This window comes from Rhipicephalus microplus, chromosome 5 (genome assembly GCF_043290135.1).
Source record: "Rhipicephalus microplus isolate Deutch F79 chromosome 5, USDA_Rmic, whole genome shotgun sequence".
NCBI lineage: Eukaryota > Metazoa > Arthropoda > Arachnida > Ixodida > Ixodidae > Rhipicephalus > Rhipicephalus microplus.
Genome location: NC_134704.1, coordinates 53,872,258 through 53,885,449, shown reverse-complemented (window position 1 = coordinate 53,885,449; position 13,192 = coordinate 53,872,258). Strand labels below are relative to the sequence as shown.

General features: G+C 44.9%; 2 protein-coding genes across 6 annotated transcripts in view; one reads left to right on the top strand and one right to left on the bottom strand.

Moving 5' to 3' along the window:
- Nucleotides 1-13,192, bottom strand: part of LOC119174539 (SAM and SH3 domain-containing protein 1) — a 347,279-nt gene that overhangs the window by 118,573 nt on the left and 215,514 nt on the right. The window lies entirely within an intron of this gene.
- On the top strand, nt 1,437-2,111 carry LOC142817789 (T-box transcription factor TBX6-like). Its single transcript, XM_075895484.1, has one exon. The coding sequence runs from the start codon at nt 1,467-1,469 to the stop codon at nt 2,109-2,111; it is 645 nt and encodes a 214-aa protein (XP_075751599.1). The 5' UTR covers nt 1,437-1,466.

Below are 13,192 nucleotides of genomic sequence, written 5' to 3'. Positions count from 1 at the left end.
TATCGAGACGCATGTATAAATAAAGTTGGTCGGTGACGTTAGTCAGAAAAAAAAAAGAGAAGAAACCGTGTATCATACAGCGGGCTTTACGTGCCAACACCACGATATGATTGTGAGTCACGCCGTAGTGAAAGGCTCCTGAAATCTCGACCATCTGGTGTTCTTTATCGCACAACGCGCAGGCCTACGAAATGCGACTGGAACGAACCCGCAACCTTCGACACAGCAGCAGGGAAACGTAGCCACTGTTTCACCGAGGCGGTCTCGTTTACAGTCTGACCTGGTGCTCTGAATGATCGGTATTCGCATATCCTGACATACCGCCGGTAGCTTCTGGTATGTAACTCGCAACCCTGGCAGCACTGCATCTTTCTCTTTGCGCAACGTGTTTTAATTTTCGCGTCTGAAGTGGAAAATTAGAGCGCTACAAAAGCGGCTAAATATATCTGTATTATACCCGTCCCTGACCAGTGGGCGCGCCAGAGCTTTTGTTTACACCTGGGTAGAGGTATTTACAGCCGGTGCACGGTTCGGCGGAAGTCTACATGAAGCCTTGGATTATAGGTACAATAGAAAGCTTAACATGTCCGCGATATAAATAAGACGGTTAGAGAACTGGTAGCAAAAAAAAAAAAAACTAGAGGGAAGGAGAAAAATAAACAGCAAAAAAAATACATTTTCAATTAACGGGAAGAGAACCAGGCTGTTAACGTAGTTCTTTTTTTTCCCCTATATGATAAGATCAGTTTATTGGAACTACGATGGGCATTATGTTTACAAAAAAGTTTACAAGCTTGATGGCACAAATGTCGTCACTGGTTTCGGCCACCAGAGATACCAGAAAGTTCAGACGTTCGGAGAACGCAACAAAGCGCTCAGGTGTTCTGTATGCACGTCCTCAAGGGAGGATCATCCCAAGCTGCGCCCACCATTTGCTCTGAGGTGTTTGTATATGCGTGAACCCTTTCCCGAAAATCGAGACCGGTTTCTCTGCTTCTACTCACTAGGCTGTGTGCTTTGGTGCTACCATCGATCCTCGAAAACTCCATTGTAGGGGGGTGCCTTCTGCACGATGACTGTCTGGAGGTCACCATAACCGGGCTTTGGTAATGCGCGTACGTGGCCTCCCCCAAAACACCAATTGTCAACGTTGTGACGTCAGCCTCTCCACCCCTACTCTGTACAGCAGTACAGAGAGGAGTCACTCCTTCTCTCCTTTGAAGATGTCTATTTAAGCACAGGGACACTGCCCGACCACGTCAGTCGCTGCAAGTCCGCTTCGCAAACGTCTAAACATGGCCTCGTCATCGTCGTCATCATCTTCTTCTTCTTCTTCGTTCTCCAGCGACAGTGAACCCGACGACGGAGCCAGCGGCTACGCAAAGTTGTTGGGCGATTGGACGGCGTCGGGTCTCGGTAACGGCGCGCTCAGCTATTATTACAGTGGAAGCAGCGATGCCAGGCCGATGGAAGTCGACGTCGTGCCACCGGCCGCCGCGACGCACGAGCCGAAGTGCTACGTCCAACCCACGATCGAGCGCCCGAGGGACATGCCGAGCGACCATCCCGAACACGTCCACGACTGGTCGGGATGGCCGACGTTCCCCGCCAGGAAGAACAAAGCCAAGCAGCGTGCCGCCCCGCCTCAGCCCAGCGCGCCCCCTCAAATCAAGCTCTTCAACAGCCACGAATTCACGCCAGAGATGGAACTGCTCACAAGTCCTAAGGGTAGCCTGCTGCAGCCAGCGCCGTCCTTTCGCTTCACGGAGCTCAACGACGAATGCCAGTACACGGCCTGGCTCAGCTTCATCGACGCGGACGGTGCCAAGTGCCACGCGCAGTACCAGCACCCGGACGCGCCACGTCCTGGGGAACTGTGGAACGGCAAGGTGGTTTCGTTCGATCGTCTCAAGCTGTACAGAGACGACGGATCCGACCACCCTCCGGTTAGCCTGAAGACCGGCAAGATTTACCGCATACAAGTAAACGTCGGATGTGTGGACGAGCACGGACACGTTCAGAGTGCGACGGTCACCCGCCAGCTCATCGGCACCACATTCATCGCGGTCGACAAGAAGACAAGTGCCGAGCCCGGCAAGCGTTCCAAGTAACAGCGTGCGACTGTGTATGAGACCTCCATCACGAGTGAGCAATGGGACACGAAGGGCACGGCAGCGCGCTTAGAAATGCAATGTGTCGAATAGCGATGTGGTTTTATTCGTGCCGAATATGTATGCCTTTAATAGATTGAGTAACATCTCGCTCATTGCTAATACGTCAATGTTCGCCAATTTCATTTGAACGAGCGCCAGTGTGGAGCATATCCAGTTCATTTGAAGTAATAATGTAGTGTGCCCAGAACATTGTTTTCTTCAATGTAAAGTCATACTTTTTTTTAACAAGAAGGGTCCTCGTGTTGAGAGCCTGGCGAAAAACCCTTCGTCGAACTCTTCGCCGAAAAAGTCATCCTGCCATGTTGCGCATGCCTTTAACATCCTGACGCAATTTAACTACTAGTCATGTGTGTGTTGATCATGTTGGACATTGATATGTGCGCCTGCTGAACCTGTACAAAGGATGCTCCGCGTCTTAAGCCAGAAACCGTAGCAGGAAGCTACACTCACCGAAGTGCGCACTGCTTCGTTTTTTAGTCATTCAGCTCATCAGTCAATGAGTTCATTAGTCGTTCACTAGTCCTTTTAAGAAGTGTTTTATACATTGTTGCATTCTATAGCTCTTCGTGCAGTAATGCGTGGCGATACCACATTTAGCTTGCATTTTGTTGTTGACGCTTTGTAAGCTCAATGCCAGAGTAAGCACACCATAGTTGCAAGGGCAAATCATTCCACTTTTTTATAGATGAACCTATGCGTTCCTGTGAACTGCCAACAAGGCACACATCGCTCTGTTTCAATTCATTCGTCTGTGCCTTTCTCTGCGTTCTACCTCTTCGATGAATTCATAAGCGACGATTTCGTGCCTACTAGTCACTGTGACAACAGTTCTATAATAAACAGTAACTCTGTTATTTTTTTTGCTTTTTGTGCAATTTATTCTCAATGTACTTGTTACGATCCTCTGTTTGTAAGTTTTTTAAGCGTTTCGAAATGTAACATCAGTGTGTTGGCAATTTCGTTTTGTGCAATAATTACTTGTCTTTTTGGATGTAATACAATTTTCGCAATATCTTTTCCTTGAATAAAAAAAACTAAGAAAACTCGCAACATGCTTGAGTGCTTATATTTGCCTCTGGCTTTTCTCAGGCAAGACCAATTTTATATTTTTCGAGTATTTAGGGAGAAATGTCTAAACACGTTATCCTTGTCACTGCACGAGTCTAATTGAATAGATATTCGCCTCTCGAAATATAGTATAGGAAGCAACACGCGCGTTTCAGCAAAAACGAATACTGACTCAATATGTGTGGACGGCCCTGACGAGATCAAAGACTGCGTTCCTGGGCGCTGCAAGGCGGTATGGCAGAAGCACGAGTCAACATCGCGCTGACAAAGACCGCTATCCTGGGCAGCTAACTGGTTTGCATCTAAGCGAACGAACAGAAAAGTTAAGAAATTAGTGATCGAACGCAATTCTGTGAGAACAGCAGAAAAACACGCACTGTTTTTTTTTTTTTACTTTCCTGCTTGCATACGGAATGATCATTCGCGCGATACCGAGACGAGATTAGCTTCTTTATGAGAGAAACATTGCGATCATCTCTAAGCGTTTTTCGATGAATTTTGTTTATTTTTTTCTCTTCTCCTTTGTTACGGTAGTCAATATAAGGCGACTTCAGATACTGATAACGTCGGTTTCCTTCAGTGCGACATCACTGCCCTTGGCTTAGTCAACCGCGTGATTAGAAGCTACGATGTGTTTACGAAGTGTGAATTAGCGGGGAAGCATGAATATCGGCACATGCCTTGATTAGCGATAGCAAATAAGTCTGTTGCGATAATTTTTTATCCTCGGGAATATGTGACGGACTTCCCACGCGCACACGCATAAGGTGTTTCGCTTTGTATACAGCTTCGAACGTCACCGGAGGGCTCATATAGTTGAGCAAATAGAAAGAATTATTATAATTACTATTATTATTGGAACGACGTAATACGCATAACCAACGTTGCTAATAGCATTCATTAGACGCTGTCACGCACAAATAATTAAACACAAAATTACCATATGATGATGCGGCGTACCGCAGTGACAAAAAGTATATGCTTTTTGAAGCACGGATGTTTGAAACGCGGCTGACGCGGGCCAAACAGTCGAACCCACACATTCGAACACAGCAACGAGACGCCTCCTTTTTTCCGGTTGTAGTTGGAAGCTACAGCTCCGTCTCGTTCCTCGTCCCCCCTCCCCCCTTCCCACGTTCACTCACAATGACATTGTGCTTTGCAAACTTTTTATTTACGATGGCATGCCAACAAGCTCAAGACACGTGGCGACTGGAATTTCGCAAAGCTGCATTCCTGGCTTCTTCCAGGACACAAGTGTCCCCACTTCCGAAATTTAGCGGGAATCGGGTAAACCCGGCCCTTTAGCCGATACCCGAAATTCTGCGTCCTTGTGCAGGTGTCGTGCAGGTGGTGTTCACCGGAGAGAAATATTTACGAATAAAGAGCAAGTTGGGGGAAGAAAAAAAGTAAGCGATGACCGCTGTGACGACCGGTTGAGCAGCTGAGACTTGCACGGCCGACGTCGTATAAAAAGGTACATTTGAGAGAGGGAAGGATAAAGGAACAAGGGATTACACTCACCTAGAGCAAGTTTACCGATTATTCACTGCCATTTTACTCACCGTGTCGACTCAAAGCTGACAGAAATCAGGTGTCTTTCTTCCTTTCTGAACCACTACCACCACCACCTTTTCCTCTGGTGTTTAGCTATGTCTCCCGCATGGACAGACACACACACACACACAAAAGAGCGTCTCCGCTTCATTATGAAAACCAGAACCGTCGCAGGCCGCTTGCCAGCCACGGAAGAACAAAGTTCATCGACCAAAGCGCACGTGCGATTTTGCAGCGCTCGCGTTGAATGTTCTCGTCGCGAGAAATCGTAAAAATAAAAATAAGTGCTTGCTTCAAACACTAAACGAAACCTTTTAGAACTTGCTATGCACCAACTACACGGCCTCAAGGAAACAGGCGCAGTAGGCAGGAGTGTGCCTCTTTCTAGTGGGTTACCGGGTTTAAAACACGTACTCGTGTTCGCGCATGCGCACTCGTCAGTCGGTTCCGTAATGCCGCCTGTCCGTAACGTGTTTCCGTAGCTTGCTAAAAGACCCTAATATGGGAATATCGCTATCTGACGCCCGTTGGTAATGCACGCTATAGCTTGCACGCAAGGCCACAACCACGCATTATTGCTGCAATATTTCATGTTTTCTTTTATAATTTATTTCCAAACTCCCCAAAAGGCCATCGACGAGGGTATTAGATAGGGAAACATATAACAATAAATTTAAGAAATAACGGAGAGAAAGTAACGATTAAAAGAGTAAAATTCTGACAATTGGCTGGTATACATTCGGTAAGAAAACAACAACGGCAAAGAAATAAATGCAAACTACAACGCACTTGGAAAATAGGAACTGATGTGATTAGACGCAAGTTGTAAAAAAAAAAAAAAACTTGAAGAGCAAGCATAGAAGGCAGTTACATAATGCCTTCTCAAACAGGGTACATCCATGGCATGCACGAAATCTGCAAGGAAGTACACAAAGACTAACAGAAGGGATACGCTATTTAAAAAAAAAAACACGTAGGGCACCTTATTTAGGCAATACGCTCAGTGTGTAGCATGTATACAGAATGCGTGTGTTTGTAAAGCATGTTACTTTCACTGCATTTCCGAGCAGAGGAAGTTATTTTCACTGCAATCAAAGCGGACGCGTGGTCGTGTGACAGAACACTCACTTGCCTCGCAAACTACCCGGGTTGGATCCCGACTATCTCCTAGGATTTTTTTTTTATTACTTTATTTGCATGGGTCTCCATTTTTCGGTCCCGCATAAGATGGTGATTTTTCGCTCACAACCAACGACGCCGAATCAAAACGAGCTCTTTTAGCCTGTCGCGTTAAAAAAGAAAAAAAAAATACCTGCACGGCACTGTCTTCTTCCAGAAATAAGTGAAAAAATTGGGGGACCCTTAAAGCTTCGCCTTCAAGCGTAATCCAGCCCCTAGTGCGCCCTCAAACCACTAAGTACATACTTATTAATACGTTGTGTTAGCGCGAATGGTACATACAGGTTTTTCATCTAAAGCAAGAGTCACATGGCCTCCAAGATACACGCCGCGCGCTCGCCATCTCGAGGCCATAAGACTCACAATGCCTCACAGATAGCAGCACATTATCTAGCGTTTGCTGTTTGCTTGATCAACGCCTCTGGAAAGGCATGATAAGTTTTTCGCTAGACGGACATAGTTGTCCATTTTTAGAGCTGTTTGAAAGTTCCTGTGTGTTTTTAGTGGCAATGGCTGCACTATCCCGGCCTTTTTCGACGTAGTTTGAGGCTTCCCAAATGCGCTTACAAATCGCCGAATGGGCTCGTTTTCGTCGTGACACCGGTCGAACGGAATGGGTTAAAGGAACCCTGAAACACTTTTTCAAGTAACCATGCAATGGATTCAGAAGAAGAGCTTTTCGCCTCACGAATTCAACGCCGCAAAAATTTTAAGAATCCGTCAAGTGCGAGTGGAAAACAAAGGTTTGTCGCATGCTGCAATAGCATTATCTCTTCTCTCGTCCCGACGAAAGCACTGGAAGCTAAGCAGGAAGGGGTGGCAAGGGGAGAGAAACTACCGTGTCTCGTGACCTTGAGCACTTTTTTTTTCTTCGTATGCGCGGCTTTGTCAGTGTGATCACGCGCGCTCGCGTGGACAAGTGGCGGCCTCCCGAGGCAATCTCGGTAACTTGATTTTTCGGCCACACAGGCACACACTATTTTTCGCTCATAACCAACGGAGCCAACACCACCGGCGGAATTTCCGCGACACGAGCTCTCTAACGCTGTCGCGTTAAAACAAGATTCACAGATTTGTCAGAGCTATTGCAGACGCTTGCGGCGCCTGATGCCACATTACGTTTCCCGATATTACCAGAGTCTAGAAATACACGTTGCTGGGCCAGTCATTTCAGGTTCAATTCGAGTCCACAACTTTGGCTTGTAGTTAAGTTTAGCAGAGTCCCTTAAAAACCACAGCAAACCTCAGAGTGAATGATGATAAGTGGACGAAGCGTCCGTCAGCCCGTCCGTGCTTCCGTCCGTCCTTGGTGCAGATGACTGAGGCGCAAAAAACATTTCGTGAAACAGGAGGAGCAGAAAGAAGAAAGAGCAGCGCCACCTTCTCTTCTCTTCTGCTCCTCTTGTTTCACGAAATGTTTTTTGCGCCTCAGTCATCTGCACCAAGAATGCACAACTTGCCCAAAAACAAGTCCTTCTGGAATTCCGTCCGACCATTCGTTCTTGCTTCCGTCCGTCCGCGCGACCATTCATGCGTCTATCCATGCGACCATCCGTGAGTTCATCCGTCTATCCATCCGTCCGTTCGTTCGTGCGTCCATCCATGCATCCGCCTGCTAGTCTGTCGGTACGGCCGTCCATGCATCCGTTCGTGCGTCCAACTAGTGAACACTCCACCATCTAGTGAACTCTCCACCAACTAGTGAAGTACCGCCATCTCCCATCTCACATCCCCTGTGGCACATACCCGCTCTTGAGCGCGTATGTGCCAGGGGTGGCTACGTACTGCTACTACTACATACAGTGGAGGATGTACAGACCCTACTAGCAAATATTGAAGAACCATGATAATATATTCGGAAATGCTACCAGCCCCAGCCTTCCCTCTCGCTCCGTTTTACGGTGTTGGAATTTCCTTTTACTTTCTTATTGATAGTATTCACAATGACGTGTCGGTAGTACCGATTTTACGTAATCGCTCCCGGCGGAGAGCGTTTCCAATGCGTAGATTCTTTTTCTCCTCAAAGACGAGCGGCACAACAAGAATGTGGAACCGAAAAACCGTGTTCTGTTTTGAAAAAGCTACGGTGCAAAAGCACGCTATTATTAAGTGGCGCACGACTGACGAAAAACTAAACGCAGAGTGGGTAACACGTGAAATACGCGCACACAAACAATCACGAACAGACCACTAACCACCGTCATAGTTGCTGCCGAAGATTAGCTCCTAAAATTGCTTTCAGAAAACTTATAATTATATACTTGAGTGGCAAGTAATGCGACTCGGGGATGCTCGATCGATACCTTATCTACTTTATCACCGAAGAAGGGGAAAAAAAAACTTCGATTTCGTTTGCTACCTTAGCATTTATCACTTCATTCCAAGTCTTCGCAACAGACTTACACAGGCCATAGAAATGGGCATTTTCCTAGTCCGAGCAGCCTGTCAAGTGGAGGTCTCCGAAATCGAAAGTGGTAACCCTGGGACTCCGAAATCGTCCGCCGCATGCCGGTTCGCAATCCCGGAGGCCCACGTTCGCGTCTCTTTTTTTGACACGCATTTCCACGCTTGTGGCACCAGATGTCGCTTGGTTCGCACGTGTCGTCACGTTTTGGCCACCAAAAATCATGGCGCTTGCCTCAACGAGGCCAGTGCGCATGCACAGACTCTCTACCCGGAAAATGCTCATTATGCAAACATTGCTGCCCCCATACTCTTTAAAGAACGACCAGCGCAAAAAAAAAGAAAGAAAAACTTAAACTCAAGTGCCCTTTTTTTTGTTCTTGCGCCGACTGTGATGAGTATGCTCAAAACTAGCCCAGTCCACTACTTTAGTTTCTCTCGTGTTCTCAAGACTAACAAGTCGTGTATCTAGTAGATTTAAGTTTCCCAGGTTTCGCTATTTGTTGTTGCATGAATTTTCTGTATTGCTCTAAAATGATGCGTTTCGTTCACCTTGTACAGAACAGCGTTTCTATGTATTCACAATGCATAATGTTATTTGTGTTTGTTCGTGCTCTGAGTGTGCATACGGGTGCTGGGGTTCCGTCATGCAGAGCACATCTGCCTTCCGCCCTTGTATCCAGAACATATATATTTTTTTCTTTTCTGAAATAAAGAGCCAAGTGACAAGGAACAGAGCTCGCTGCGCACGAATCACCCTTCTCAGACACGAGAAGACAACGATTCCTTGTCATACAGCTGACTAGCGACTTTTACTCGCTGCTGCTCTGTTAGCGGACAAAACTTTCAGGTAGCCTTATGCATTCACCCAAGACAACTGGAAGGCGAAATTGTGGGCGGAAAAGTGGGCGGGGCAGCAGCGAGTCCGGCAACATGCCGAGCAATCCTTTTTGTCTCATGCTACAGGTCAGTCGATACATGTCAACTCGTGGTTATCTGTCAGATAACCAGTTTTTGCTGCTGTTGCCCTGCCCAGTGTGTGTGAATTATTTTTAGGTGCGAAGCTCCTTATAGCAGCACCCGTTCGTCCCTCGTAGCCGTTGTAGTATGTAACAAGTATAATATTTTGACCTTCAAGGTGGTGCCGGTGAGAGATTTCTTCTGCATGTGTTGTTGAACAATAAGAAATAGTGCTCAATGTACATGCCAATGGCTGCTAATGGGGAATGAGAGACAGGAGTATTCGGCTTTTAATTAACGCGCACGCTGCGATCCCCATTAGCAGCCATTGGCATGTACGTTGAGCGCTGTCTGACAAGCAAGGGTTGCTACGTTATACTTGCTGGGTGTAACCTTCTTAGTTTTAGAAAGGCTTAGCGAGCGTTGAGCCGCAGTGCCATGAATACAATGAACTAGTATATACCATGAACTCGAGGTGGTTAAAGGTTGGAAGTAGATACGAAGCGCAAGCCGTAAGAAAGTAAAAGCCGATTTCTCCTGTCTCTCATTTACCATTAGCAGCTATTGGCATGTACATTGAGTACTATCTAACAGGAAAAGGTTGCTACGTTATACTCGCCGGGCGTAACCTCCTTGGTTTTAGAAAGGTGTAGCGAGCGTTAGGCCGCAGGGCCATGAATACAGTGAACTAGTATATACCATGAACTCGAGGTGGTTAAAGGTGGGAAGCAGACCCGAAGCGCAAGCCGTAAGAAATTGTGCGTGTGCCACCTCTCGTTTAGTCCTTGGAATGTCCGCTGAATGGCGGTGCTTCTATATGGGGAATATAGGATGAAAAGATGTGAGATGGTGGTACTTGGAGTGTTGAATAGATGAACGAACGGACACACAGACAGATGCATGGATGGACGCATGAACGGACGCAGGGCGGATGCATGGACGAATGCAGGGACGGACGCACGAACAGACGTATGCACGGACGGGCGGATGGACGCATGGACGGTCACATAGACCGACGCATGGACGGACTGAAGCAAGAACGAATGGACGGACGAATGCTTCGCCCCACTCTCCATCATTTACTCCATGGTTATGCTGCCATTTTTTTCCTCTAATCAGAGATCTTTTGGTTTGCGGAGACGTAGAGGAAAATCCTGGACCTCTTACAAAAAATCCTATACGAGCAAAGTAAAATCTTTACAACTATATACAGGAAATACAAGTAACGCAAAATGAAATGCAGAAGAACCTATAAAAGCTAACAGAAAGAACTGATGACATTGAACGACGGTTGAGTAGTTTGAGTTTGCCGAGCTCGAAGATTAATGGCATCGAATCATCAATAGCACACTTTGAGGAACAATTCGCGATAAGGTTACTGAACGTGTTGATGATTTAGAAAACAGAAGCAGAAGAAATAACCTAATAATTCATGGCTTACATGAAGCTAGAGCCGAGACAACACAAGACTTAGAACGGAAAGTAAAAGAAGTATTTTATGAAAAACTAAAAATAAATGTAACCGGCATTGAAAGGTGCCACAAGCTTGGTGGTGGTGAAAAACATTTACTGAAACTATTTACAAAACAGGCTTGAAGAAAAAGCGGATATAAATTCCGTCCAGTCATTCTTAAATTACTTGACTACCGAGAAAAGAGTGCCCTGCTTAAAGCATCACATAAATTGAAGAGAAGTTACTTGTCACTATCTGAATACTTTTATAGGCGTGTACGGGACACTCGAAATTATGAGAGAGTTCTCAGAAGTAAAGGCAGAAAAACATGAAAGTAAGACTGGTTTACGGTAAGTTGAGCATTGACCGGATTTTGTTCGGTTGGGATGCCGAAAGAGGGTCTCGTTATAAGGTACAGAAATCAGGTTCTCATAAATGACAGTCTAAACCCAAGCATGGCCCTTCAGGAATACTTAACGTAAATTGTAGGAGCATGTTAAACAAGCGTACAGAGTTGGAAGGAATTCTTTGCTCGTATATCCCAGATATCGTTATCATGACAGAAATATAATTCACTGAAGAAATATATGATAATGAGTTCATTCAACTCGGGTACGGCGCGTTTAAAAAGGACAGGGGAGGCAGCGGCGGCGGTGTCGCCATCCGTTCAAAGAGAGCATCAATCTGGTAAAAATGCCTGATTTAGTAGATGTTGAATGCATTTTTTGTAAGGCCTACCATGAAAAAAAAAAATAGATATGTTATAGTTGCTCTGTACAGACCTCTGAGCTCTAGTGTTGATGTTTCTGATTCTTGAAAGCTATACATGATGCGAGCATATCAAACCAAGTGACCGTATTATCATTTCGGGAGATTTTAACCTGCCAACTGTTAATTGGGGCCACAATGTCGCTCAATAATGATAACGACAGTTTAGGAGATGCCATGCTTGATATTGCCTTCTCTTTTAATTTGTCATCATTAGTTGATACATCTGCCTGAAAACAAGGTGATAGCGAATCAATTCTGGATGTCTTCTTTGTAAGTGGAACTGACGTAGTCAATCAGCGTGCGATGTATTTGCCTGTATATCGGATCATGAGGCTGTGGTATTAACAATAAATAATATGAACCGGAAAGAGAATTGTAACTCTGCAAGTGTCCAGAACATCACTAGAGCTGAAGATGTTTTCGTTATAGACAGGCTTTCATTTTACTTAGATTCTTTTTTGGGGTGTTGTAGATGTTCAGAGTTTGTGGGATCGCTTTAGGTATACTATTAATGACTGTATTGAAAAGTACGTACCAACTGTTATTAAGAAAAAAAAAATCCCTGGCTTACTCGGGAGGCACTGATATTAAAAGGTAGCTAAAGAGGTTAAAAAACAAAACGAAAAATACAAAATTGTTCCACCAGGTGAAAGACAGAAGTATCTCTCTTTTTCATCCAAGCTTCGCCTCGAGTTATCGGCTGATAAGCAACATTACTATAAAGAATCACTGCCTAAATTCATCATGGCGTCTTCACAGAAATTTTGGCAAGAAGTGTCACCAAAAAATCAGCAATGTGATTGATGTATTTGAAGTTAATGATATAAACTTGCGAGATGAAGAAAAAATTGCTAAATCGTTTAATGATCATTTCCACTCCGTTTTTACCTGTGATAACGGTGTCTTACCTGTTTTGCAGAACTCTTCGCCCGCCGTTTCTGATGTGTTAATAAGAGAGCAGGCAATCTACCACATGCTTTTAAAACTGGGTGAAAAGAAAAGTTTCAGCCCTGACAATATACCTAATGCTTTCCTGAAAAGATATGCCGAATGGACTGCAAAATACTTACACATTGTGTTTTTGCGTTCATAAAGGACGGCCGACTCCTGAATGACTGGAGAACAGCCAAAGTGATACCGCTTCATAAAAGCGGTGCCAAATAGCGTGTAAAAAATAACAACCTACATCTTAACGTCCAGCAGCTGCAAAATATTAGAGCACATTATACATAAACAGAAGGTGGAATATTTAGAGGAATATAAAATCTTGACAGAATGCCAGCATAGATTTCGGAAAGGGTACTCAACTTGTACACAACTAGTAGCTAACATTCATGATTTTTCTGTTTTGGTAAATAATGTTAAACAGATCCATGCAACTTTCATGGACCTTTCAAAAGCTTTCCACGAAGTATCGCACAGTAAATTATTATTTAAGTTACGTTGTCTGCTTAGAAGTTCTTGTCTGAATAACTAGATTTCAGCGTACCTAAACAATCGCCATGAGTTTGTTACATTTGAAAGTCATCAATCTAACCACCTGCCAGAGCAATCATGTGTCCTTTACTATATATAAATATATATATATATATATATATATATATATATATATATATATATATATATA